This window comes from Myotis yumanensis, unplaced genomic scaffold, assembly GCF_028538775.1.
Source record: "Myotis yumanensis isolate MYYU_CA2020_CCGP unplaced genomic scaffold, mMyoYum1.0.hap1 SCAF_7, whole genome shotgun sequence".
NCBI lineage: Eukaryota > Metazoa > Chordata > Mammalia > Chiroptera > Vespertilionidae > Myotis > Myotis yumanensis.
Window position 1 is genome coordinate 31,961,496 of NW_027223758.1, and position 23,921 is coordinate 31,985,416.

General features: G+C 42.7%; 1 protein-coding gene across 3 annotated transcripts; it reads right to left on the minus strand.

Annotated features, from left to right (window-relative positions):
- Positions 1-436: 436 nt before the first annotated feature.
- LOC139013768 (zinc finger protein 98-like) lies at positions 437-23,530 on the minus strand. Of its 3 annotated transcripts, XM_070420067.1 has the most exons (7): positions 23,387-23,530; positions 20,787-20,860; positions 15,311-15,474; positions 7,088-7,208; positions 6,362-6,451; positions 4,109-4,182; positions 437-3,241 (listed from the first exon to the last, which is right to left on the minus strand). In XM_070420067.1, the coding sequence occupies exons 3-7, from the start codon at positions 15,323-15,325 to the stop codon at positions 2,213-2,215; spliced, it is 1,329 nt and encodes a 442-aa protein (XP_070276168.1). In that variant the 5' UTR covers positions 15,326-15,474; positions 20,787-20,860; positions 23,387-23,530; the 3' UTR covers positions 437-2,212. The 3 variants fall into 3 exon arrangements, with proteins under 3 accessions (XP_070276168.1, XP_070276169.1, XP_070276167.1); XM_070420068.1 differs by lacking the exon at positions 20,787-20,860 and having other exon boundaries at positions 15,311-15,469; XM_070420066.1 differs by lacking the exon at positions 20,787-20,860.
- Between the last annotated feature and the right edge of the window lie 391 nt (positions 23,531-23,921).

A 23,921-nucleotide genomic window follows, 5' to 3' on the forward strand; every position in this document is an offset into this window, starting at 1 on the left:
TCTGTATTAGGATCACTATGTGCAGTGCCATGGAGTTCTTGAGCTAGGTCCAGACTGTTCAACTCAAAGCATAATCAGCAAGGTTTGGCTAGCTCTTCAGAAACCTTACATAAGGGGCATACAAATTGAAGGCCCTGGGGTGCACAAAAGACTACTGTTCACAAGGACTGCTAGAGAAGTCATATCAAAAACTTACCTTCACTTGTGACACTGTCAGCTGGTATCTGTATGCACTAGGGATTCATGGGAGTTCTTTACTTAACTACACAAAATAAATGATAATGCTGAAACACCACAGACTTTTACATAAACCCACAATACTCCCACTACATATTTTTTTTGTAACCATCATAATTTCCCAGCAGGTACAATGAATAAAAAAATAAATTATGGGTAAACTCTTCACACATTATTTAAGGTTTAAGGCCTGTGAGTAAATGTCACTCCACTGCATTACAAGTTGTTACCCACAATGGTGAATAAGGTGGGAAACATTAAGAGTGATGGCATGTCAACACCTCACTCATTACACATCACTGTTAACATATTTCAATTACTTCATCTTTATTAATGAACATATTAAGTCCACACATAGTCTAAACAAAGTATTACAAGCACAATGTATTGCCTAGGGTTGAAATACACATTACAAGCATTCAAAGATCATGAAATGAATTGAGATATAAATCACATGAATACTTTTGTTTAAAAAAGCCACAAACTTTTATAACTTTTGTAACAAAAAAGGATTCAGTGGATACAATTACATTTGTCCTAATATTCACACCCTTGGTATTTTGATTTATACTAAAAAACCATGTAACTTTCCTTACTAGATTCTCTAAAATAAGTATTCTGATTTAAAGTCATATTTGAAAAGTGTTACTGACTTACTACTTTCTACTGTGAATTCTCTGATATTATACATTTAGATTTATTAAAGTCACTTTCAAGCACAAATGCTGTGGGGTTTTCTGAAGTATGTATTGTGAGGAAATATTTTTTATCATTTATTTCAAAGGTAGAATTTCTCATGAGTATGGATTCTCTGATATGCAGAAAGATTGTAGGTTCAGGTATAGGGTTTGCACATTCTTTAACATTTTAAGTTTTTCTCCAGTAAGAATACTCATGTGGCAGTTATGATGTACCTATAAATGCTGAAAACAATCTTTGCTGAACTTTTTATATTTGCATGGCTTCTCTCCACTATAAATTCTCTAAAGCAGCGGTCGCCAACTGGTAGTCCACGGACCACTGGTGGTCCATGAGGTTTGAAAGGTTGGCAACCAAGGCTCTAAAGTACATTGAGGCTTGAGCAATGGTAAAAGGTTTTGCCACATTGTTTATATTTGTATTCTTTCAGTAAAGCATAAATTATGTGATACTGATTAAGGTTTCAACACTGGGTAAAGGTGTTATCAAATTCTCTGCATTGTAAGGCTTCTCTCTGGTATGATATTTAGTGAGGTTTGGGCAATGGTTGGAATTTTTTCCATATTCTTTATATTTATACTAGAGGCCTGGTGCACAAAACTTGTGCACTGGAGTGGGGGGGTCCTTAAGCCCAGCCGGTGCCCTCTAACATTCCGGGACCCCTTGGGGAATGTCCGCCTGCTGGCTTAGGCCTGCTCCACGCGGGGAACAGGCCTAACCCAGCAGTCAGATATCCATCTCGCAGTCCAGGACCCCTCACTGCTTACCACCTGCCTGCTCGCTGCTCCTTACCACTTGGCTCGCTGCTCCTCAATGCTGCTGCAAAGGCAGGAGAGGCTCCCACCACCGCCACTGCGCTTGCAAGCCATGAGCCTGGCTTCTGGCTGAGGAGCACTCCCCCTGTGGGAGTGCACTGACCACTAGAGGGCAGCTCCTATGTTGAGCATCTGCCCCGTGGTGGCCAGTGAGCATCATAGCAGCCAGTCATTCTGGATGTTCTGCTGTAAAGGTTGCTTAGGCTTTTATTATATAGGTTGCTTTTATTCTCTATGAATTTCCCAATATTGAGTACAGCTATAGCAAGGTTAAAGGCTTTGTCATACTCTTCACATTTGTAAAGCTTCTCTCAGGTATGCATTCTCATATATTTGGTAAGATTTGAGCAATGGGTAAAGTCTTTGCCACATTCTGTGTTTGTAAGGCTTCTCTATAGCTGAGTCCTCTGATGCTATAAAGGTTTGAACATGATGTGAAGGCACTGTGATTATCTCCACATTTATAAGGGTTTCTGTCCTGTGTGAATTCTCTGATGTTTGGAAAACGCTGAATACCAGCTAAAGACTTTGCCACATTCTGTACATTTATATGGTTTCAATCCAGAATGAATATTCTGATGTTGAATAAGATGAGAGCCCCGGGTAAAGGCTTTGCCACATTCTCCACATTTATATGGCTTCTCTCCAGAATGAATTTTCTGATGTTTAGTAAGTTGTGAGCCCTGGGTAAAGGCTTTGCCACATTCTCTACATGTATAAGGCTTCTCTCCAGAATGAATCCTCTGATGTTGAGTAAGATTTGAGCTCCGGATAAAGGTTTTACCACATTCTCTACATTTATAAGGCTTTAGTCCAGTATGAATTCTCTGATGATGGCTAAGGTTTGAACAGTGGCTAAAAGCTTTGCCACATTCAGTACATTTATAAGGCTTCTCTCCAGAATGAATGATCTGATGCCGAGTAAGATGTGAGCTCTGGATAAAAGTTTTGCCACATTCTCTGCATTTATAAGGCTTCTCTCCAGAATGAATGATCTGATGCCGAGTAAGATGTGAGCTCTGGATAAAAGCTTTGCCACATTCTCCACATTTATAAGGCTTCTCTCCAGTATGAATTCTCTGATGTAAAATAACATTTGCCTGCCACTTAAAGGCTTTATCACATTCTTTGCATTTGTAAGGTTTCTCTGCAGTATGGATTTCCTTATGTCTATTTAACTTAGAGGACTGACTAAACACTTTCAGGTAGTGATTACACCAGAAAGACTCTTCCTCAATATGACTATTTTTATGTTCAGTAAGATTTGATGATTGGTTGGAAGACTTGGCACATTCACTAAAACTTTCTGTCTTCTCTACAGTATGAATACTCTGAGGTATAAAAATATTTGAGTTTTTTTCAAAGACTTTAGGCCATTTATACTTGTTCTGTGGAAGCTGAGCTCTTTGATGATTATTAGAATTTGACCCTTGGTTAAAGTTTTTCTGAGATTCATTGCATTGGTGACTTCTCTCTTCATTATATGTACTCTGATAATAATTTAAGAGAGAAAAACTTTTAGTGAGAACTCTAATATCACTGCACATGTACAACTGTTCTCAATTACCTATTCTGATACCATGATGGTTGTATCTATCTATCTATCTATCCTCCCACAGTTATGAAAATTATAGACTCTGGAAAAAGAAATATTTTCCCATGAAATAATAATACAAAATTGGTTAAGGGGTTTACAAATTCATGTATAACTTGTATCTTCATTTTTAAAATATCTCAGTTTTAGAAATATTTGACTGTTTAATCATATGCTACATTAAATCATTCAAAAATTATTTGCACAATGGACTAGGTGACTTTTCTGATATTAGAAATTTTACTTCAGAGAATATGTATTCATTTATTTATATTAATTTTCACATGAGGACATGTTTATTGATTTTTAGAGAGAAAGAAAAGGGGGTGGGATAGAGAGAGATAAAGAGAAATTGATGTGAGAGGGAAATATGGATCAATTACCTCCTGCCTACACCCAGACCAGAGATTGAACCCTAAATCTACATGTGTCCCAACCAGCATTGAACCCACAACATTTCAGGGTGACACTTCAACCAACTGAGCCACAGCAGCCAGAGCAGAGAATACATACTTTTAAAATTTTTTCTTTCTTTTTTTTTTTGTATTGTAAATCTTTATTCTTTTTTTTTTTCTCTTTATTTTTTATTTTTGTTCAGAAACACATTGTTCTGCCAATGTAACTAATGTCAAGTAGAGGGTAACTACCCCACCCTGGCCATATCCATTATGTCTAACAATATTTTTTTCTCTTAATAGTCCCCTGCACATTACAAAACTTTCATTCAGTGTAAATTCTCAATGCCACATCACTGATATCTTACCTGTAACATTTTCTGGAATGACACTTCTACACCTGACTTTGGCAACAAACCCTGGGTGACTTGAGAAGATATAGCTGAAATATAACAAAGTAATTATAAAATACACGCAGGTAAATATTCTTTAAATTTTAATGTACAGAATTAATACCTGTAAGAAGATTTCAGTGAGACAGAAGAACAGGAAGCACAAAAACTTTCCTCCTCCATGGAAATGTTAACTTACCAACAATTACTGACCCAATTACCTTCTAAAGTACTTCAGAAGCCAGTTCAAAGACCACAATACCCACCAGAAAGTGCAAAATAAAAAAGTCACATCAAAGAGGGAAACAAGTTACCTACATTTGCCCATAATACCTGCTCACTCTTTCTGACACAGGAATGGGAAAATATCATGGGCTCTAAATAAAAACAAAATATGTTTTAAACAGGGAAGTTACACAAAACTCACACACGCAAGCTTCTGGTCAAGATGGAGGTGTAGGTAATTGTGGCACTGGCAACCTCCCACAACCACATAAAAAATACAACTAAACTACAGGGAAACCATCTTTCAGAACTGACTGAAACCTAACTGAATGAAGTTGTAAAACTAAGGACATAAAGAAGGCTGATCCAGACTGGTAGGAGGTGCAACGTCACAGAATGGACTGGGCCCACATGGTGGATAAAAATCACCAGTGACATATCGGCTTCAGAGGTCGCATCTGAGGAGTGAAGGGTCTCAGCCCCACAGAAGGCCCTCCAGCCCCAGGTTCCAATGCCAAGAAGAGATGTTCCCACTACTCTGGCTGTAAAAACTAGCAAGGATTGTGGTTGAGTGAGACGGAGAGCTGACGGAATCCTAGGCAATTCCTCTTAAAGGGCTCATGCTCTGACTTATTCAGATTCGTGCCCTGTGAGCTCCAGTGCTGTGGCAGCAGCTTGAATGGTACCAGGGACATACAGGTTGGACCTGAAGGATGAGAGCTGTAGAAGGAGCTTTCTTCCAGGCATAAGTCTTGGTAGAAGCCATTGTTCCTTTTCTGAGCCTTTCACCCACATAGCTGGCAAACAGGAGCCACAGCTGAGTCTCCATCAATTTGGCTCACACTTTTCACCACACTCTGAAGATTTCCTGACACTTCACCCCATCAACATGAGGGACCACCAAAGCTGTTTCCAGTGGCTATTCCATACAAACAGCCTAAATTGGCTTATGCTTCAGTCTTTACAACAATGTCTCAAACAAGTAGGACCTGGCCCCAGTGTACCCCCCATAACTCTGGCTATGTGGCCCCAGCATGGAAACTACGTAATTTCTAATTATTGGGATGTACACCTGAAACTAATATAATATTACATTGGCAACTACAATTGAAAAAAATTTTTAAATGAGTTAAACACACACACACACACACCAATTACACTTTCCAGAATAGGTGTGACAGGCCTTTAAAAACCTACCACAGCTGATAGTTATTTTTGTTCTCCTGTACAAAGCAAGTTTATAAAGAATGGGATAGCAACAAAAGATCACAAGGCTTATGAAGAAACAGAAAAACAATCCAACCAGAGGGACAAAATAAATCTCCATAAGTTGGCCCTAAGTTAATAAACATATGTTAATTACCTGACAAAGATAAGAAAAAAAAACTTTAAAAGGGCTCAATTGAAAAAAACGTAAAAAACTATTGCCATAAAAATTAGGCATGACAATAATAAAAATGCAAGCAGACAGAAAGTATAAGAAAGAACCAAACAGATATTGGGAACTGAAGAATATAGTTAGTACATGAATTGAAATATACAATAGAAACATCAGCAAAAGACTTGATCAAGCAAAAGGAAGGAGAAGACAACTTGGACACCTACCCACAGTGTTCCTGGGATGTGGGAACCAAACTCCAATATCTCAACCACTTCCCTCCCAAATTACTCAGACGCAGAAAACAGAACTTTAAAACTAGTTTAACATAAAATTCATCAGCAACGTGCACAGACTTCCCCAGGTTCACCAAGAAATCCAATAGTAGCCAGGTCATGCCACCCTTACATTGTTACAGGACTTTGGCTCTCACTGGAAATGTGATGGAAGCAGAAAGAGAATCCTTAGATGATGATGGAGAGGATCTGTCCCTCGAAGCCAGAAATAGAAATAATCGTGACCCTCTGGAAAATCAGTTCCATTGAAGCAGATGTTTCCAAACCATTATATAATATCTGATCTTCGGCCTCTCACCTGGATCATCTGTTTCCTTGATTCCCACCTACCTGGCTGGATGGGTATTGTCTTTTTTCTCTTCAACTCCCAGGGCTCCTTCATGTGCTCCAAAAAGGTGAGTAGGTCTGGCTTAGACACACCTGTTTATTAGAAAAAGGAACATGGGCCACAGCCAGTTTGGCTCATTGTGAAGAGTCTCATCCTGTGGACTGAAGGGTCCCTGGTTTGATTCTGGTCAAGGGCACATGCCTGGGATGCAGGCTCGATCCCCAGTAAGGGATGTGGAGGAGGCAGCCAATCAATGATTCTCTCTTATCACTGATATTTCTACCTCTCTCTCCCTCTCCCTTCCTCTCTGAAATCAAATAAAAAAATATTAAAAACAACAACCAAAAACTTATAAAAAAAGAAAAAGAAAAAGTAACATGGGTTCAATGGAGAATCTCCAATCCAATCCAGCCCTGTGCTCAAGTAAGAAGATAGGACATTGTAGAATACCAGAATATTCTAAAAAATTATTTTCCAAAATATTATTTTCTGACAGAACCTTTAACTATACTGGAGACAACATTTAAAGTTTTCAAATCTTGAGTTCCACTTCCAAATACATCAGGAAGCCTTTTTGTTCTGCACCAGCAAAACCCCAATTGCTTTCCTTAATAACACGGATCTGAAACTCTATAATAAAAAGCAGAAGCTACAAGCAGACACTGTACTAATGAAGAAAACAAAACCCTGCGGGTGGAGGAGAAATTCTGGAAGGAAGTGGTCCTCACCCAGGAATACCAGGTTCCTGTAGTTCTGCAACATCACATCCATGTATAGTTTCTGCTGAGCTGGGTCCAGGCACGCCCACTCCTCCTGAGAGAATTCTATGGCCACATCACTGAAGGTCAACTGCCCCAGAAATTAAAAGGAAATTAAAAGAAAAGCATTAATCAATTGACCATGGGCAGAGGTCATAAGGTCACCCAAAATGAAAAGTTAATAGAACCAGTTTAGACTTAGTACAGTATCCTGAATTATCCAACAGCATCACTTTGACATTAATATTCTCTAATGTATTTTTAGAAAGGAAGATGGCATATGATCCACCAAACCACAGGAGAAGTTTTACTTTTCTGAAAGATAAATTTTAAAAATACAGGCATCAACACAAGCATATCCATTTTTGAGTGCTATGTTTGAATCACAGAGGATCAACTGTACATATTTCTTAGCTGGAGAAGTCATTCTGAGTGAGCACAGTGTAGCACTTTTAAAATTTTAATGAGCTTCTTTTCCAAGGAAACACCAAATGGCGGATGACACCAGGACAGAATACGAGGTCTCTGGGGTTTCCATGGAGGATTTGGCAGCGGCACCCGGGGCCCGGGGGTGGCCGCCGGGATCAGGGCACGGGCTGAAACCGCGTAGCTCATGGAGGCAAGGCCGAGGGCAAGGAGTGGATACCTGTCACCAAGCTGGCCGCTTGGTCAAGGACATGAAGATCAAATCCCTAGAGGAAATCTATCTATTCTCCTTGCCCATCAAGGAATCTGAGATCATAGACTTTTTCTTGGGGGCATCCCTCAAGGATGAGGTCTTGAAGATTATGCCTGAGGAAAAGCAGACACGTTCTGGCCAGAGGACCCAGTTCAAGGCATTTGTCGCCATTGGACATTTTGGTCTGTGTGTTTTTTTTTTTTTTTTTTTTTTTTTTTTTTTTTTTTTTTAATTAAATCTTTATTGTTCAGATTATTACATTTGTTCCTCTTTTTTCCCCCCATAACTCCCCTCCTTCCAGCTCCCACCCCACCCTCCACCCTCACTCCCCACCCACTGTGTTCATCCATAGGTGCATGATTTTTGTCCAGTCACTTCCCGCATCTCCCACACCCCTTTTTCCCCCAAGAATAGTCAGTCTATTCCCTTTCTATGTCCCTGATTCTATTATAATCACCAGTTCATTCTGTACATCAGGTTATTTATTCACTTGATTCTTAGATTCATTTGTTGATAGATGCATGTTTGTTGTTCATAATTTGTATCTTTACCTTTTTCTTCTTCTTCCTCTTCTTAAAGGATACCTTTCAGCATTTCATATAATACTGGTTTGGCGGTGATGAACTCCTTTAGCTTTTCCTTATCTGTGAAGCTCTTTATCTGACCTTCAATTCTGAATGATAGCTTTGCTGGATAAAGTAATCTTGGTTGTAGGTTCTTGGTATTCAGCACTTTGAATATTTCTTGCCATTCCCTTCTGGCCTGCAAAGTTTCTGTTGAGAAATCAGCTGACAGTCGTATGGGTATTCCCTTGTAGGTAATTGAGCCTCTTTCTCTTGCTGCTTTTAAGATTCTCTCTTTGTCTTTTGCTCTTGGCATTTTAATGATGATGTGTCTTGGTGTGGTCCTCTTTGGATTCCTTTTGTTTGGGGTTCTCTGCGCTTCTTGGACCTGTAAGTCCATTTCTTTCACCAGGTGGGGGAAGTTTTCTGCCATTATTTCTTGAAATAGGTTTTCAATATCTTGCTGTCTCTCATCTTCTGGGACTCCAATGACTCTGATATTAGACCGCTTAAAACTGTCCCTGAGGCTCCTTACACTATCTTCACACTTTCGGATTCTTTTTTCATTTTGCTTTTCCAATTGGGTGTTTTTTGTCGAATCTTTTGTTTGATTATTGTACTCCTCTGGTCTGCTATTGGGTATAATATTCTTTATTTCAGTCCGTGTATGCTTACTTTCTAATTTCTTTATCGTAGCATCGAGGGTCTCATTAGTTTTCGTGAGGCTCTGCACAAATTTATGGCAAGCCCTCAAAATTGCGATTCTTAGCTCCATATCCTCCATTTCTGTCATGTTTTTTTGTCTCTGCATCTTTTATGCTTTCTTGGTGCACCCCCTTGTGGTCTCTGTGCGCAGTCTTGTTCTAGCCAAGCCTTAATTGTTGTAGTTAACACTAGAGGGATTTGACCCCCAGGTCGACTGGCTGTGGAAATCAGCTGTGTGGAAAACGTCTGCCTTCTGGGGAGGCGCTAATCCAGCCTTTGCCTGAGGCGATCGGCAAATGGCTGTGCGCAGGCTTTGGGCGGGGCGGGATCAACAGGGCGGGCGGAGGGAGCAGTTATGGCCACGCTCAGTCCCGTTCCCAGAGGCTCTGCTTCTCAGAACCCCGGCAGCCGCTGCAAACCTCGGAGAGAAAGCTGCCCTCAGGTTCCAACTGATGCCGGATAATCCCGCTTCTCCCGTTTGAGTCTGGGTCCCTAGAGACTCGCCCGGATCTGGAGCCCAGAGTCTGAGACTCACTCCCGACCGAAAACGACAACCGCGCCCTCAGCCACCAGCCCGCTTTGCGCGCGCACCTCGGTACCTTTGTATTTTCCACACTGCGCCGCCTCTGAGCCTCGATTTGCTGTTCTCTTTCCTTCTAGTTGTAGAGTCTCTCTTCAGCCAGCCTTCCTGTGGTTCTGGGTGATGTCCGTTCAGTCTTTTAGTTGTATTTTTGAAATGGTTGTTTGCGGCAGTGGTCTCCGGTGTTTACCTACGCCGCCATCTTGGTCTCCCCTCTCCTGGTCTGTGTGTTAAGTGTTCAAAGGAAGTAGCCACTGCCATCCGTGGAGCCATTATCCTGGCCAAGCTCTCTATTGTGCCCATGCGGCGAGGCTACAGGGGAAACAAGATTGGCAAGACCCACACCACCGTTCCTTGCAAGGTGACTGGCCGCTGTGGCTCTTTACTGGTGCGCCTCATCCCTGCCTCCAGGAGTACGGGGATTGTCTTGGCCCCTGTGCCTAAGAAGATGCTGATGATGGCTGGTATTGACAACTGCTATACCTCGGCCAGGGGCTGCACTGCCACCCTGGGCAACTTCGCCAAGGCCAACTCTGATGCCATCTCTAAGACCTACAGCAATCTCACTGCAGATCTCTGGAAAGAGACTGTGTTCACCAAGTCTTCCTATCAGGAATTCACTGACCATCTTGTAAAGACCCCCACCAGAGTTTCTGTGCAGAGGACCCAGGCTCCAGCTGTGGCCACCACACAATATTATACAAGACAAATAAAGTGAATTAAGCCTCCTAAAAAATAAATGAACAAATAAACAAACTAATAAATAAAATTTTAATGAGTTCTGGGTGGGGCCTGAATTTCCATATGTTTAACCAGCTCACTTATAACTATGGATGCCAATGTGCTGGTATATGTGCCATACCTTTGGATACCACAGAAGAAGAAAAGACAGGAAAAAATTCATATACAAGATTTTGACTGAACAATTTTTTAAAAATATATTTTATTGATTTTTTACAGCAAGGAAGGGAGAGGGATAGAGAGTTAGAAACATCGATGAGAGAGAAACATCGATCAGCTGCCTCCTGCACGCCCCCCAGTGGGGATGTGCCCGCAACCAAGGTACATGCCCTTGACCGGAATCGAACCTAGGACCCCTCAGTCCACAGGCCGACGCTCTATCCACTGAGGCAAACCGGTTCGGCAGTGACTGAACAATTTTATGGGCTTTACAGGTCTCATAGATTAGTAAGCCCATCAACCACAGTTGTTTTAACATTTATATATTAATTAATAAATCTCAAAAGTATTCAAAGAACAATAACATTATTGTTCATTTTTTTAAAAAATGTCTTTATTGATTTTTAGAGAGAGAGAAAGGGGGAAGGACAAAGAAACAGAAATGTCGATGGGATAGAAAAATCAATGAGCAGACTCCTGCATGCCCCCTACCAAGGATTGAGCCCTGAACCCGGGCATGTGCCCTAACAGGGAATTGAACCAGTGATTTCTCAGTGCATGGGTCAACGCTCAACCAAGTGAGCCATGGATATTCACCCTTTTTAAGGAAAATATTTTGTAAAATATCCATAAAATGGTAGAGCCTGGGTGTTATTCCAAACTTTATCTCGAATTTGTCAAAAAGGGGGATCGAAGATGGCGGCATAGGTAAACACCGGAGACTGCCGCCGTGGACAACCACTTCAAAAATACAACTAAAAGTCGGAGCGGACATCAACCAGAATCACGGGAAGGCTGGCTGAGGAGAGTCTCTTCAACTAGAAGCAAAAACAACAGCATTCCGACGCTCAGCGGAGGCGCAGTGTGGAAAATTTAAAGGTACGGCGGTGCGGTGGTGAGGGTGCGCGCGCAAAGCGGGCTGGCGGCTGAGGGCGCGATTGTCGTTTTCAATCAGGAGCGAGTCTCAGACTCTGGGCTACAGATCCGGGCGAGTCTCTAGGGACCCAGACTCAAACGGGAGAAGCGGGACTGTCTGGCTACGGCCCCTCCGAGGTTTGCAGCGATTGCTGGGACAGAGAGGCAGAGCCCCTGGGGACGGACTGAGAGCGGCCATAGCTGCTCCCTCCCCCCGCCCTGTTGAGCCCGCCCCGCCCAAACCCTGCGCACAGCCATTTGCCGATCGCCTCAGGCAAGGGCTGGACTAGCGCCTCCCCTGAGGACCGAAGTTTTCCCACAGCTGATTTCCACCGCCAGTCGGCCTGGTGGTCAAATCCCTCTAGTATTAACTACAACAATTAAGGCTTGGCTAGAACAAGACTGCGCACAGAGACCACAAGGGGGTGCACCAAGAAAGCATAAAAGATGTGGAGACAAAAAAACATGACAGAAATGGAGGATATGGAGCTAAGAATCGCAATTTTGAGGGCTTGCCATAAATTTGTGCAGAGCCTCACGAAAACTAATGAGACCCTCGATGCTACGATAAAGAAATTAGAAAGTAAGCATACACGGACTGAAATAAAGAATATTATACCCAATAACAGACCAGAGGAGCACAAGAATCAAACCAAAGATTCGACAAAAAACACCCAATTGGAAAAGCAAAATGAAAAAAGAATCCGAAAGTGTGAAGATAGTGTAAGGAGCCTCTGGGACAGCTTTAAGCGGACTAATATCAGAGTCATTGGAGTGCCAGAAGATGAGAGACAGCAAGATATTGAAAACCTATTTCAAGAAATAATGGCAGAAAACTTCCCCCACCTGGAGAAAGAAATGGACTTACAGGTCCAAGAAGCGCAGAGAACCCCAAACAAAAGGAATCCAAAGAGGACCACACCAAGACACATCATCATTAAAATGCCAAGAGCAAAAGACAAAGAGAAAATCTTAAAAGCAGCAAGAGAAAGAGGCTCAATTACCTACAAGGGAATACCCATACGACTGTCAGCTGATTTCTCAACAGAAACTTTGCAGGCCAGAAGGGAATGGCAAGAAATATTCAAAGTGCTGAATACCAAGAACCTACAACCAAGATTACTTTATCCAGCAAAGCTATCATTCAGAATTGAAGGTCAGATAAAGAGCTTCACAGATAAGGAAAAGCTAAAGGAGTTCACCACCGCCAAACCAGTATTATATGAAATGCTGAAAGGTATCCTTTAAGAAGAGGAAGAAGAAGAAAAAGGTAAAGATACAAATTATGAACAACAAATATGCATCTATCAACAAATGAATCTAAGAATCAAGTGAATAAATAACCTGATGTACAGAATGAACTGGTGACTATAATGAATCAGGGACATAGAAAGGGAATGGACTGACTATTCTTGGGGGAAAAGGGGTGTGGGAGATGCGGGAAGTGACTGGACCAAAATCGTGCACCTATGGATGAACTCAGTGGGTGGGGAGTGAGGGTGGAGGGTGGGGTGGGAGCTGGAAGGAGGGGACTTATGGGGGGAAAAAAGAGGAACAAATGTAATAATCTGAACAATAAAGATTTAAAAAAAAAAAAAAAAAAGAATTTGTCAAAAAGATCACAGACCAGTACACAGACACAACCCTCATGAATGTACACAGCTATTGTAACTGTAAAGAATAGAAACAAGAAGGTAAGAAGAAAGAAGAGGTCAAATAATGTTAACATTTTCTGCAAAGAGGCAGACATAAAAATGGAAACTATGTACACATTGTATGTGACACAAAATAAAATGTTCATGTCAATAAAATTACCTGCAATAAAATCAACATTAATGTCAATGTCACAAATATCTTTGTGAAAGATTGTCTTTGTATTTTATAAACACAAAAGGGAGGTAAACACACCATGATAAAAAATATTAGCATTGCCAAAACCGGTTTGGCTCAGCGGATAGAGCGACGACCTGCGGAGTCTTAGCCTTTTATTTATTTGATAAAAGTTGTCTTCGGTGCTGATCTGTAGTTTATAAATTTAACACACTTGAACATCCATTACTATGATGCTTGTAAACATTTTTGAAAATACAAAGCAGTGATAAATGAGTGTATCTGTGACAAGTAGGTGAAATACAATAAAAATGTACAGGTCTGGGGCAAAGCAAGTATCTCCAGTGAACAACAACAACAAAGCAACCAACAAATAAAGCGAAACTGAAAAGCAATCAAAGTTTCCAGGGAAATGTGATCATTTATGCACAACTCTCAAAAAACTTTTGACACCCTTATTTAAAAAGAACAAAAATTAACTCTATATTTCACAGAGAACACCCGCACCAAGTGAAAATCAGGTGCAAAGGAAGGGACATCAAGTGACAGAAGGACACATCATCACTAACACCAATTTTATACAAAATTCATTCCACAAATACCTCCTATACTGTATAAATCTTACAGTGCATTTAAAGAATAAGGCATCCATGCCAATGTAGAGAGCAAGTCTCTGCTAACGAGTTTTCTTTTTCAGAACTTTCTGATCTAATCCCGGCCACTAAGGCCATCCTGGTTAAAGGTGCTTTGTCTCAATCCTGTTCTGCAGAGCAGATGCTGCAGCCATACGAAATCTAAAACCTGCATGTCCCTTCTGCAAACACCATCTCAATAGGGAACTCGGATATCAATGCCTTCCCATGTTGAACTGTGGCAAAGAAAATGTTTTGAAAAGTTGAAGATAGGGGTTCAGAACAAGGCACCCTAAGATGTGCTTCAATGGTACATGCATTACATTGAGCTGAAGGCATCAAGACCCTTTGGGTTCAAGAGAAACTTCTCTCCCCCTGAACTACCTAGAAGAATTTAAATGATGAGCCTGACCTGTGATATATGTTAAACCAAAAATGACATTTGAACTACCTAGATGGTAAGGAAACTAGTATTTCCTGAACATGTGATTTCCTGGCAACAATATTCTAAAGTCCCAAGGTGCATTACCTCATCCCAGGCTCAGAATGTCTCATATGCTAAATTTCCCTTTCAGTCTCTGAACCTCTCTTGCATGTGGGGTCTCTGACTCTGTCATGTGTGTGCAGCTCCCATACATATCTCCTCTTTCTGATTAGGCCAGCTGAGAGAACCTTGAAAGTAGAAGAAAGTACCTTCTTCCCACACAATGGTCATTAATATATGGTGAGATTCCTATAGGGGACCTTGATGGACACAACAGACAGAAAGCTGTGGACAAAAACGCAGAGGTAGCTGACTTTATCTCCCTCCTAAAAGCCTGCTTCCTTGCAGATGTTGAAACTGCTCATGTACTTGAGCAGTTGATGAAGGCTTGACTGCTACATGAACTTCCTGGGGTGACTCTAGTGACTACAATGCCATCTTTCCCCCACAGTGCAGGCGCTAACAACCAGACAACCCCGTTGGAAAAGGAAGTAACTGCACCCTGAAATGGAAATCTCCACCAGCAGGCCTTTTTCAAACCACCCTCCTATGTGTCCCAAGCTTGTTAGGGCCGCCAAGCAGCACCAGCCCCTGAGTCAGCTCAGAGGACCTTCCTTTCTTCTGTGTTGTCTCTCTTATTATCGAGCATAAGCCTAAGAAAATTTCCCAAGATATATCTCTAGAGGTTCCTCTTGATTTCTATCTTGGGAAACCCAAAAACCCAAAGCGACAGTCACATTTTAAAGAGGGAACATATAGAATCACAAGGAAAAAAACTAAGCAGGTGAAAACAACTTCGTGTTGCAGGATCATCAGAAATAGAGAAACAAAGGTCTGCACCATTTAAATACATGAACTTTAGAAGGAAAAGCAGACACAGAACTGACCCAAGACAGAGCGTTTACCTGAGAAGCAGCCATATTGTCCTCTTCCTCCTCCTGCTCTGGGTTGTTTTCTCAGGCGACTTTATGTTGACCAATCACACCTGCATTTTGAGGATATGCTGTGCTTCCACCACACTCACAGGCAGAAGGACTTGAATGATGAAAAAATGTCACACTCCCCTACCCTTGACACAGGAGAGATTAAGAAACAATGAGATGTTACATGAAGATCAAACTGTTTTTCTCTCCTGTCTTCCCTTGCTCTCCCCTCCGACAGACATGCCGAAATTCCAACCCAGCAATGAGAAAGTAGGCTGCACTTCTGTTCCTCCCAAACCCAACAGAGGACCCTGGACCAAAGCCCATTGTCAACTCTCACAAATGCACTGGGGCAGGGAGCCCTTCTGCTCAACACTGGCCACACTTTTGAATCACCTGGAGCACCACACTAAACTGACAACGATGTTCTACCCAGAGCAGTTGCTCAACTCTGAGGGGGAAGGCACAGGCACTGTTATCTCTTACAACTTGTCAGGTGGTCTAATGGAAGGGACCACCTAGCTAAGCATTTCTTCTACAGCTTTAACGTGCATACAGAACCGTGGGGATCAAGGTTTCACTCTAAAAAGTTATGATTCTCTAGAGCTGCAGTGAGGCCCATGAAATAGCATCTTTACTTAGTGCTCTGGTGGAGGTGACCTGCTTTAGGTAGCAGTGGGCTAGAGATACTAGACCAGCCGTGGGCAAACTACGGCCCGTTTGAAATGAATAAAACTAAAAAAAAAAAAAAAGACCGTACCCTTTTATGTAATGATGTTTACTTTGAATTTATATTAGTTCACACAAACACTCCATCCATGCTTTTGTTCCGGCCCTCCAGTCCAGTTTAAGAACCCCTTGTGGCCCTCGAGTCAAAAAGTTTGCCCACCCCTGTACTAGACCCAACACACCTGAGCCCTGTGCGTAGTGTGAAGGGTTGGGGTAGGAACTTCTAGAGGGCAGGCTCCCAGGGTGCATCCCTAGAGATGGGGTTGTCCTGGAATGGGTTTGGCCAGGCCTGTAGCTACTGTGCAGATGCAACACGGGAGAAGAGAAAACTTGGTGGCAACAGGGTTCTGCAAGAATCCTGGCCTCAAAAATCCTTCCAAAATGCGACTCAGTCCCCAGTTCTTTGCCCACACCCCTCCCATGGGACACGTCATATAACAGGACAATCTCCCTCATCCCCTGTCCATAGGTGAATGGAGCCTCAATCCCTAAGGGACAAGGGGTAGAAAAGTGTTTCCATCACAGCTGTATTTGCAAATGAAGTAAAGGAGCATACTCTAGAAGCCTCTCAAGACATGAGATTCCTTATACCACATTCATGTTCACTTTCTCTAACTGTACCCCAAACACATTTTAATCATTGCTCTTGTTAATGTAAGAACACTTCACATGAGATCTACCGTTTCAATTTTTTAATATATATTTTTATTGATTTCAGAGAGGAAGGGACAGGAAGAAAGAGTTAGAAACATCAATGATAAGAGAGACTCCCAACCATAGGCTGACACTGGGGATCGAGTTGGCAACCTGGGCATGTGCTCTGACCCGGAATTGAACCACGATCTCCTGGTTCATAGGTCGACACTCAACTACTAAGCAACACTGGCCAGGCTTAATAAAATTTTAAGTGTACAATACAATAGTGTTAATGGGCAAAACGTTGTACAGTGGATCTCTGAAACTTATTCATCTTTGATAAATAAAAATTTGTATCGCTGAATAGCAACTCCCATTTCCACTCTCCTCTGCCTGTGTCAATGCTAATCTTTCCTCTAATCTTTGTTCCTATGGGTTTGACTCTATTGTGAGAATTCTGAACCTGTATTTATACCGTGTTTATACATTAAAAGTTCTTACTATGACACATAAGTTAAATATCTATAAGGTTAGTAGTCATATTCTTAAATTTGAGGAAGAAAATATGATTAAATTAAAATAAACTCTAAATTTTATAGTTTAACAAACATAATTATTATGAAAGAAACAGAAAACAAATTCCTGAAACACAACAGATTGACTATAATAAAACCTTAATGCAGCCCTAAATCTTCATGTGGAAATTTATGCTTTTAACTGCAGAGAAGCAAATCCATAGGCCCAAGTCATTATTTCTCATTAACATTGTTTTTGGGAATAAAAAATTAGTACCTTTTCTCTCTATGCATATCTCTGTGACCAGATTTCCCCTGTTAATAAGGACAACAGGAATACTGGAGGAGGGCCCACTGTTAATGTCTTTAATTTAAGTTGATTTTTTTTTAAGGATCCTTTCTTTAAATGGGGTAATATCCCAAGGCAGTGGATAAGATTTCAACATATTATTTTTGAGAGACCCAACTGAACCCTTACACAGTAAATTTACGTGGGTGGGTGTGTAAGTGTGTGTGTATATATATACCTATGAAATTTTATCACACAGGTAGGTTTGTTTAAATCAGGGACCACAAACCAGATCCTTAACTTGACACCCCTCCTGACAACTCAGTGCAACCCAGTGCAACCATTAATCTGTTCTCTATACTAATCGGGTTGGATTTATTTTTGATAACTTTATAATTTTCAAACAATTAATCATTAAATCACAAATTTGAGTTAACCCAATCTTTTATTTAACTGAATACACACTTACTATAAATAGTTCTATTTCAACAAATAGTCAATATTTAAAGATACTTATGTAAGGTATTTCACAACCATTTCCCCCTACTGTGTTTTGAAGAATCAGTATGTATCTTCCACTAACAGCACATCTCAACTGAGACTGGCTACAGTTCACAAGCACACCAGCCACAGGAGGAGACTGGCTGCCATATTGGATGGGCCAGCACTACAGTATCAACATGAAAGTATTTTATGCAATATGAGGGCAGACTGTGCCCTGTAATACTCAACCTTTTCATTTCTTTGATGCTTTCCTTGAGGTTAAGTATAAAATCACCTATGTAACTGAGCATGGTCTAAGGAAAAGAATTTTTTTTTGTAGGGTCAGAGTCAAGTGGGTGTGTACATACACTCCCAACCTTATATCATGGTGTTATTCAGTCTTTTTGTCCTTGTATTTGTCTAAAGATCTGCTAAGTTCTGAGAGAGGAATTTAAAAAATTCTAACTTTCACTCTAGATATACGTTTCTCAATTTCTCCTTACATTTCCAATCATTATGTCATTCATCTTTAGCTTTATCACTAGTACTTACATTTATGACTACTACGCATTTACTCATTCAAGTTTTATTTACCATCTCTTTGGTGCTTGGCATTGGAGACACAGAACAGAACAAGACAAAGGCCTTGCACATGTGGGACCTTAATCAGGAGACAACTTAATCAGGAGACAGACAATAAATATATAAACAAATAAACAGAAAAATATCTCGAGTCTAGAGAAGCCCAATGAAGACAAGTTAAAACAGCGTGGAAAACTCAGTGAAGGTTGGGAACAATGTAATAGTCACAGCAAAGGCCCTAAGGCAGAAACCTTCCTATGTGTTTAAGGAACAGGGAGGAGGCCCCTGTGCCTGCAGCTGATGCAGGGAGTGGGAGAGAGCAGGAGATGGAGTGTAGAAGGAGCAAAGGGAGCCTGATCTGTGGGCTCCAATGGGCCATTTTAGCTTCATACACTGCATGTGTTATTATCTATGCATTCATTGAAATATTTCATGTATTGAAACCATTAGAATATTATCTAATGAGCTCTAACTAATAGGTTCTGGCAATGAATTAGACATATAAGGTTCTTGTCACCCCTATAACTCTCACAGGATATTAAGAAGAGGAATAAACAATTTGATGGAAAACAATAGAAACACATTTTTCCAATTACAAAATAAAATGCAATCTTCCTAAGGGCCAGGCTGTTCTAAGCTCTTTCTGCAGAGTCATTAATTCTTGTGACAACATTATGTGGTAATGATTGTGCCCATTTTACCAATGTGGAGCCTAAGCCACAGTGCGCCAGGAGTACTCCCGAGGTTACACAACCAGCACCAGGCAGGCCTTTCTTTCCTTCCCTGTCCTAGCACTTCTCCTCAATCACCACCTACCTCTCTTCTCTCGGACTCCTCCTCCCTACAATCCCCCAAAAAACCCAGCGTCTGATGGAACACAGTCCTTACAATTCCTCAGGCCCCTCTGCTCCTGCTGCTAGTACCTGCTTGATGCCTGCACTGGTGAAGGAAGACGTAGAGGGCCCCCAGGCACCCAATTTGGCCTGATGGTTCGTTGGCACTAACTTCTCTTGGTGAGTTCTTCATTAAACTGAGGAACCTGGACACTGTTGAAGAGACAGGTGGAATGAGAGGGCTGTAAGCAGGGGAGTGTAGGTCAGCACTGGATACAGGAAGACTCCTTTAGGGCCATGAGAGGAGGACAGACTGGATGATAGACACTGGAGACCAAAGAGGAGTCTAGAAGAAGGCTGAGGGACAGAGGACAGAAGCTGAACCACCTGAAACCATGAAGATGGAAAGGAGAGAATGGGTTAATTCAGGGGTCTGAAACCAGGAGAAAGAGGGATAGAGAATAGGGGTGGGGGACTTGTTGGCACAGAGGACCCTGGGTCTAGTCCAGTGACTGGAGTGGACAGAGGGGATGCTGGGAAAAGAGGAAGATTAGGAAAAGATAGTCAGCTCAGTGAGATCTGTGAGTGTGAAGGGCCATAAGGGAGATATTTGGGCCCAACAGTCTATAAGCCAGGAGAGTGTGGTCTCATGGATCATGGGGAGGGAAACCCTATGCAAAGCCCTCCAAGAATGAAAATGCTCAGGGTGTTCCAGTAACTTTGGTCAGACTGGGATGGGTGTGGGAGAAGCTTTGAAAAATGCCACAGGAAAACCAAGGCCTCAAACACCAGGCAAAGGTGCTGGGACTTCCTACTCAGGGCAGCAGCATCATGGGACGCCTGTGATGGAAGAAAGAACCTGGAAACAGGTGTGGGGACAGGAGGCAGGTGGATTGAAGGGGGTGAGGTTAGGAAAGTCCCAGTGGGTTCCTGATGAGCACAGGGAGCTCTAACAAGAAACACATTGTAGTGATCACTTGCACACATAGCACCTCAGTGACACAGGTCTTGTGCTGGGCTTTCTATAAATTCACACACTTAGTTGCAAAGTTGGAGCCTTTATTATCCCATTTCTCAGATGCTGACCCCAAGGTACATAATTTACCAAAACTCACACAGCTTGTGAGTCACAGAGCCAAGATTTGACTTGACTCATGGCTTTCTGCTTCCAGCATCTGAGCCTTTCATTCTACTGCCTCAATTTCCTGATCGGTCTGTCCAAAAGGCACTAATAATACTCCGTCTACCTTAATAGGACTGTCTGTCCCCAGGTCTACTAAAGAGACACAAGCATTTCCTGCATCTTTTCCAGGTATTCACAGCGAATTATTTAAAATATATATGATTGTGCACTTAGGTTTTGGCACTGAAAACTTTGAAAAACATGTTACCTTTGGAAATAGCTTGATCAAATTCCTTCACCATGAACAGATGAGCTCTCTTGGAACAAAGTTTCATGTCCATCCTTCAACATTTTCAGAGAATGGAGAACAGGGATTTAGAGGAATATCCTTGTAGCTCACAGCTCACTAATTTAACAAATCATATAAATGGAATTTTTAAAACTGTGAATATTATACTAACTCACTAAAACTAGTTTCTCTCAAGAACATAGCCATCCTTACTAAGTGTACACTGAAATAGCCTAATCATTTGTGTATACCAATGGATGTTCCCACATATTTTAAAGGAGAGAAAGAATGCAAAGCACATGATCTAAACTAGATACAATATATTTAGAAGGGAAAACAATTCAAATTTTTGAAAATATAATGACTTCCAGGGTTAATTTTATTTTTTAATTTAAGCTGCCCTATATTTAGAAAAGAATGGTAAGAGCTGATAATGAGATGTCAACAATGCTTATTTCAGAAGTAAATGAAAATTTACAACAAAGTGGAAATTCAACAAAAATTTATTTCAATATACTATTTTTAATATTTTTTGATTGATTTTTTACAGAGAGGAAGGGAGAGGGATAGAGAGTTAGAAACATCTATGACAGAGAGACATCAATCAGCTGCTTCCTGCACACCCCCTACTGGTGATGTGCCTGCAACTGAGGTACATGCCCTTGACCAGAATCGAATCTGAGATCCCTCAGTCTACAGGCTGACTCTCTATCCACTGACCCAAACCAGTTAGGGCTATTTCAAAATACTTTATAAAAAACAGTGAAATAAATGAAACTGCAGTAGAAAGGAAAGAGTAAACCCATTTCAAAGAAATAAAAGACCAACACTTTTAATACTCCTTGAAAAAGCACCATGTGGGGATAGACTTGGTCATTCTTGTCCCAGTTCACTTCGCTAGTCCCATCCCAGAAAATGGGAAGAGACCCAGGACTGACTGAGACAAGACTCTCCCCTCTGGCTGAATAAGGGCTGCAAATGAAAGCTATCTGCTGACGCAAATAACCATTTTATCATTTATAAAATGAGCAAGCCTTATAAACTGGACCTTTGCAATTCTTGTTTGCATCTGTATAACTGAAATACAAATATTAAATTAAATAGGTCATAAAGCCACAAGTCAACACATCACAACTTAATCACCCACATCCCATCAGTTTTCCACTCACCCAGAACTGGGTTCCCTTCCTCCTCCACTTCTGTTTCTCAATCCTTTAGGTGGCTCTCTTTCCTTTGTTTCTCTCCACTGTCCTTTCCTGTGTTCCCCCTCGCTCCTGTCTCCCCTCTCCCCTTTATTCTATTCCTTTCCTATACCTGTTCCGTGAAATTACTGGAACCTTCACCTTCAGTAGCCCTTTCTCCTTAATCTCTCTGATTGTTCCCCACCTTCATACATTTCACCTTTCTCCCCCATCCCTGTGCCCCTTCTGCTTCCCTTCTGGTTCCACCTCTCCTGCCAGACTCCCTGGCACCACCGCCTGGCTACGCTGATTCTTTTTTTTTTTTTTTTAATGTATTTTATTGATATTTTACAGAGAGGAAGGGAGAGGAATAGAGAGAAACATAGATGAGAGAGAAACATCGATCAGCTGCCTCCTGCACGCCCCTTATTGGGAATGTGCCCGCAACCAAGGTACATGCCCTTGACCGGAACTGAACCTGGGACCCTTCAGTCCGCAGGCCGATGCTCTATCCGCTGAGCGATACCGGTCAGGGCAACACAGTGCTGATTCTTGCTGGTCTCGGTCATCTCTTCCTCCCTTCCAGCCCCTGCACTGGCCTCATCCAAGTTTTCCCCCTGCCTCTCTCCATCTCAGGTACCTCGCCCTTCGGGGCCCCACCCCTGCTAACCAAGGGCTCCTCACCCTTTTGCTCCCCTTCACGTCTCTAGAGCTCCCCCCTTTCCTCCATGGTCTCTATTTGTTCTCCACTTTCCCGAGTTCCTCTTTCATACCTACAGTCGATTTGCAAGGACCTTCCACGTCCTCAACTTTGCGGACTCCTCATGGGCCCCCTCACTGACCTTTCTGCCCTCTCACTACTTTATTTCTTCTCATTATCTCTTTCTCTGATTCCCACTCACACGCATTGCGCCCCTTTCAGGGCCACCCCGTCGCAGTCACGCCTTCCACGAAGCCAATCCCTGCGTGGGGGGAGGTGACCGCTTCGTGGGACGCCCCGTGTTCTTCTGTCCTACATCCCATTTTACTGAAACGTGCACACTCCCTCGGCATCCGGGCTCCTACTCGTTAAGTGGGGCGGCGGGGGGAGGAGCATCTGGAAAGGGGGGTGTCTATACTCCCAGGCCAGGGAGGAATCCGGCTCTACAGGCCGGGAACTGCGAGGCTGCGGAGGGGAGAGAGGGTTTGACTCCATCTCCCAACACTTTAATGGCCTGGGGGGGAGGGCTGCCCGTGAACGGTTTTAGCAGGAAAGCCACGCGCGGGCGGTGCGCAGGGGCCCCGGGAAGGCAGGCCGCAGGCAGAGAGGACTCCACAGTTTCAGCCAAAGGGAACGCGGGTCTCAATCCCGCAGCGAAGCCCTCGGGGTCAGAGGTCTCACCGGGACGCGAGACTTACCGCTGATGGGAGGCGGGTTCGGGGTTTCAAGGTCTCCTCGGCCCCCGGGCTTCACACGTGCAGGGCTGTGGGCTAAGATGCTGAGGTTTAAAGGAGAAAGACCAAAGGTCTCAGACGCCACGGTTACCTTCCCCCAGCACCAGCCGCTTCCGGGTCCGGAAGTAACTGCGCCTGCGCGGGACGGCAAAGGGGGCGTGGTGGGGCTCGGGGCGGCCGGGGCTCCGGGGACAACGAGAGGGCGCGGCCGAAACGCGGGGCGAGAACTGGGGGTTAGACTCGGGGGCTGCACCTGGGGCGCTTGGTTTGGGCTGAGCCCCAGGAACTGGGGAGGCGCGTGAAATGCTCTGCGGCCTAAAGGAGGGTGTGGCCTGTCCGGTGGGAAAAGTGGCGGAACCGATGCTGGAGCAGCTTTGTCTACTGGAGGGTGGAGCCCAGCCCCCTGGATGACCAGGGTCAGCGTCGCCGAGGATGGTAGCTGGGCCCCTACTCCTGTCCGCTTGCCTCACAGTTTGTATTTTCTGAATTCTGAACCTGT

Excerpts from the sequence above, each read along its gene's own strand:
- LOC139013768 (XM_070420068.1), bottom strand. Across the intron at positions 4,183-6,361 it reads GACAATACCCATCCAGCCAG|CTATATCTTCTCAAGTCACC; the intron begins GTAGGTGGGAAT and ends GTTATATTTCAG. Across the intron at positions 3,242-4,108 it reads CATTCCAGAAAATGTTACAG|AGTACATATAATGAAGAGAG; the intron begins GTAAGATATCAG and ends AATTATTATCAG.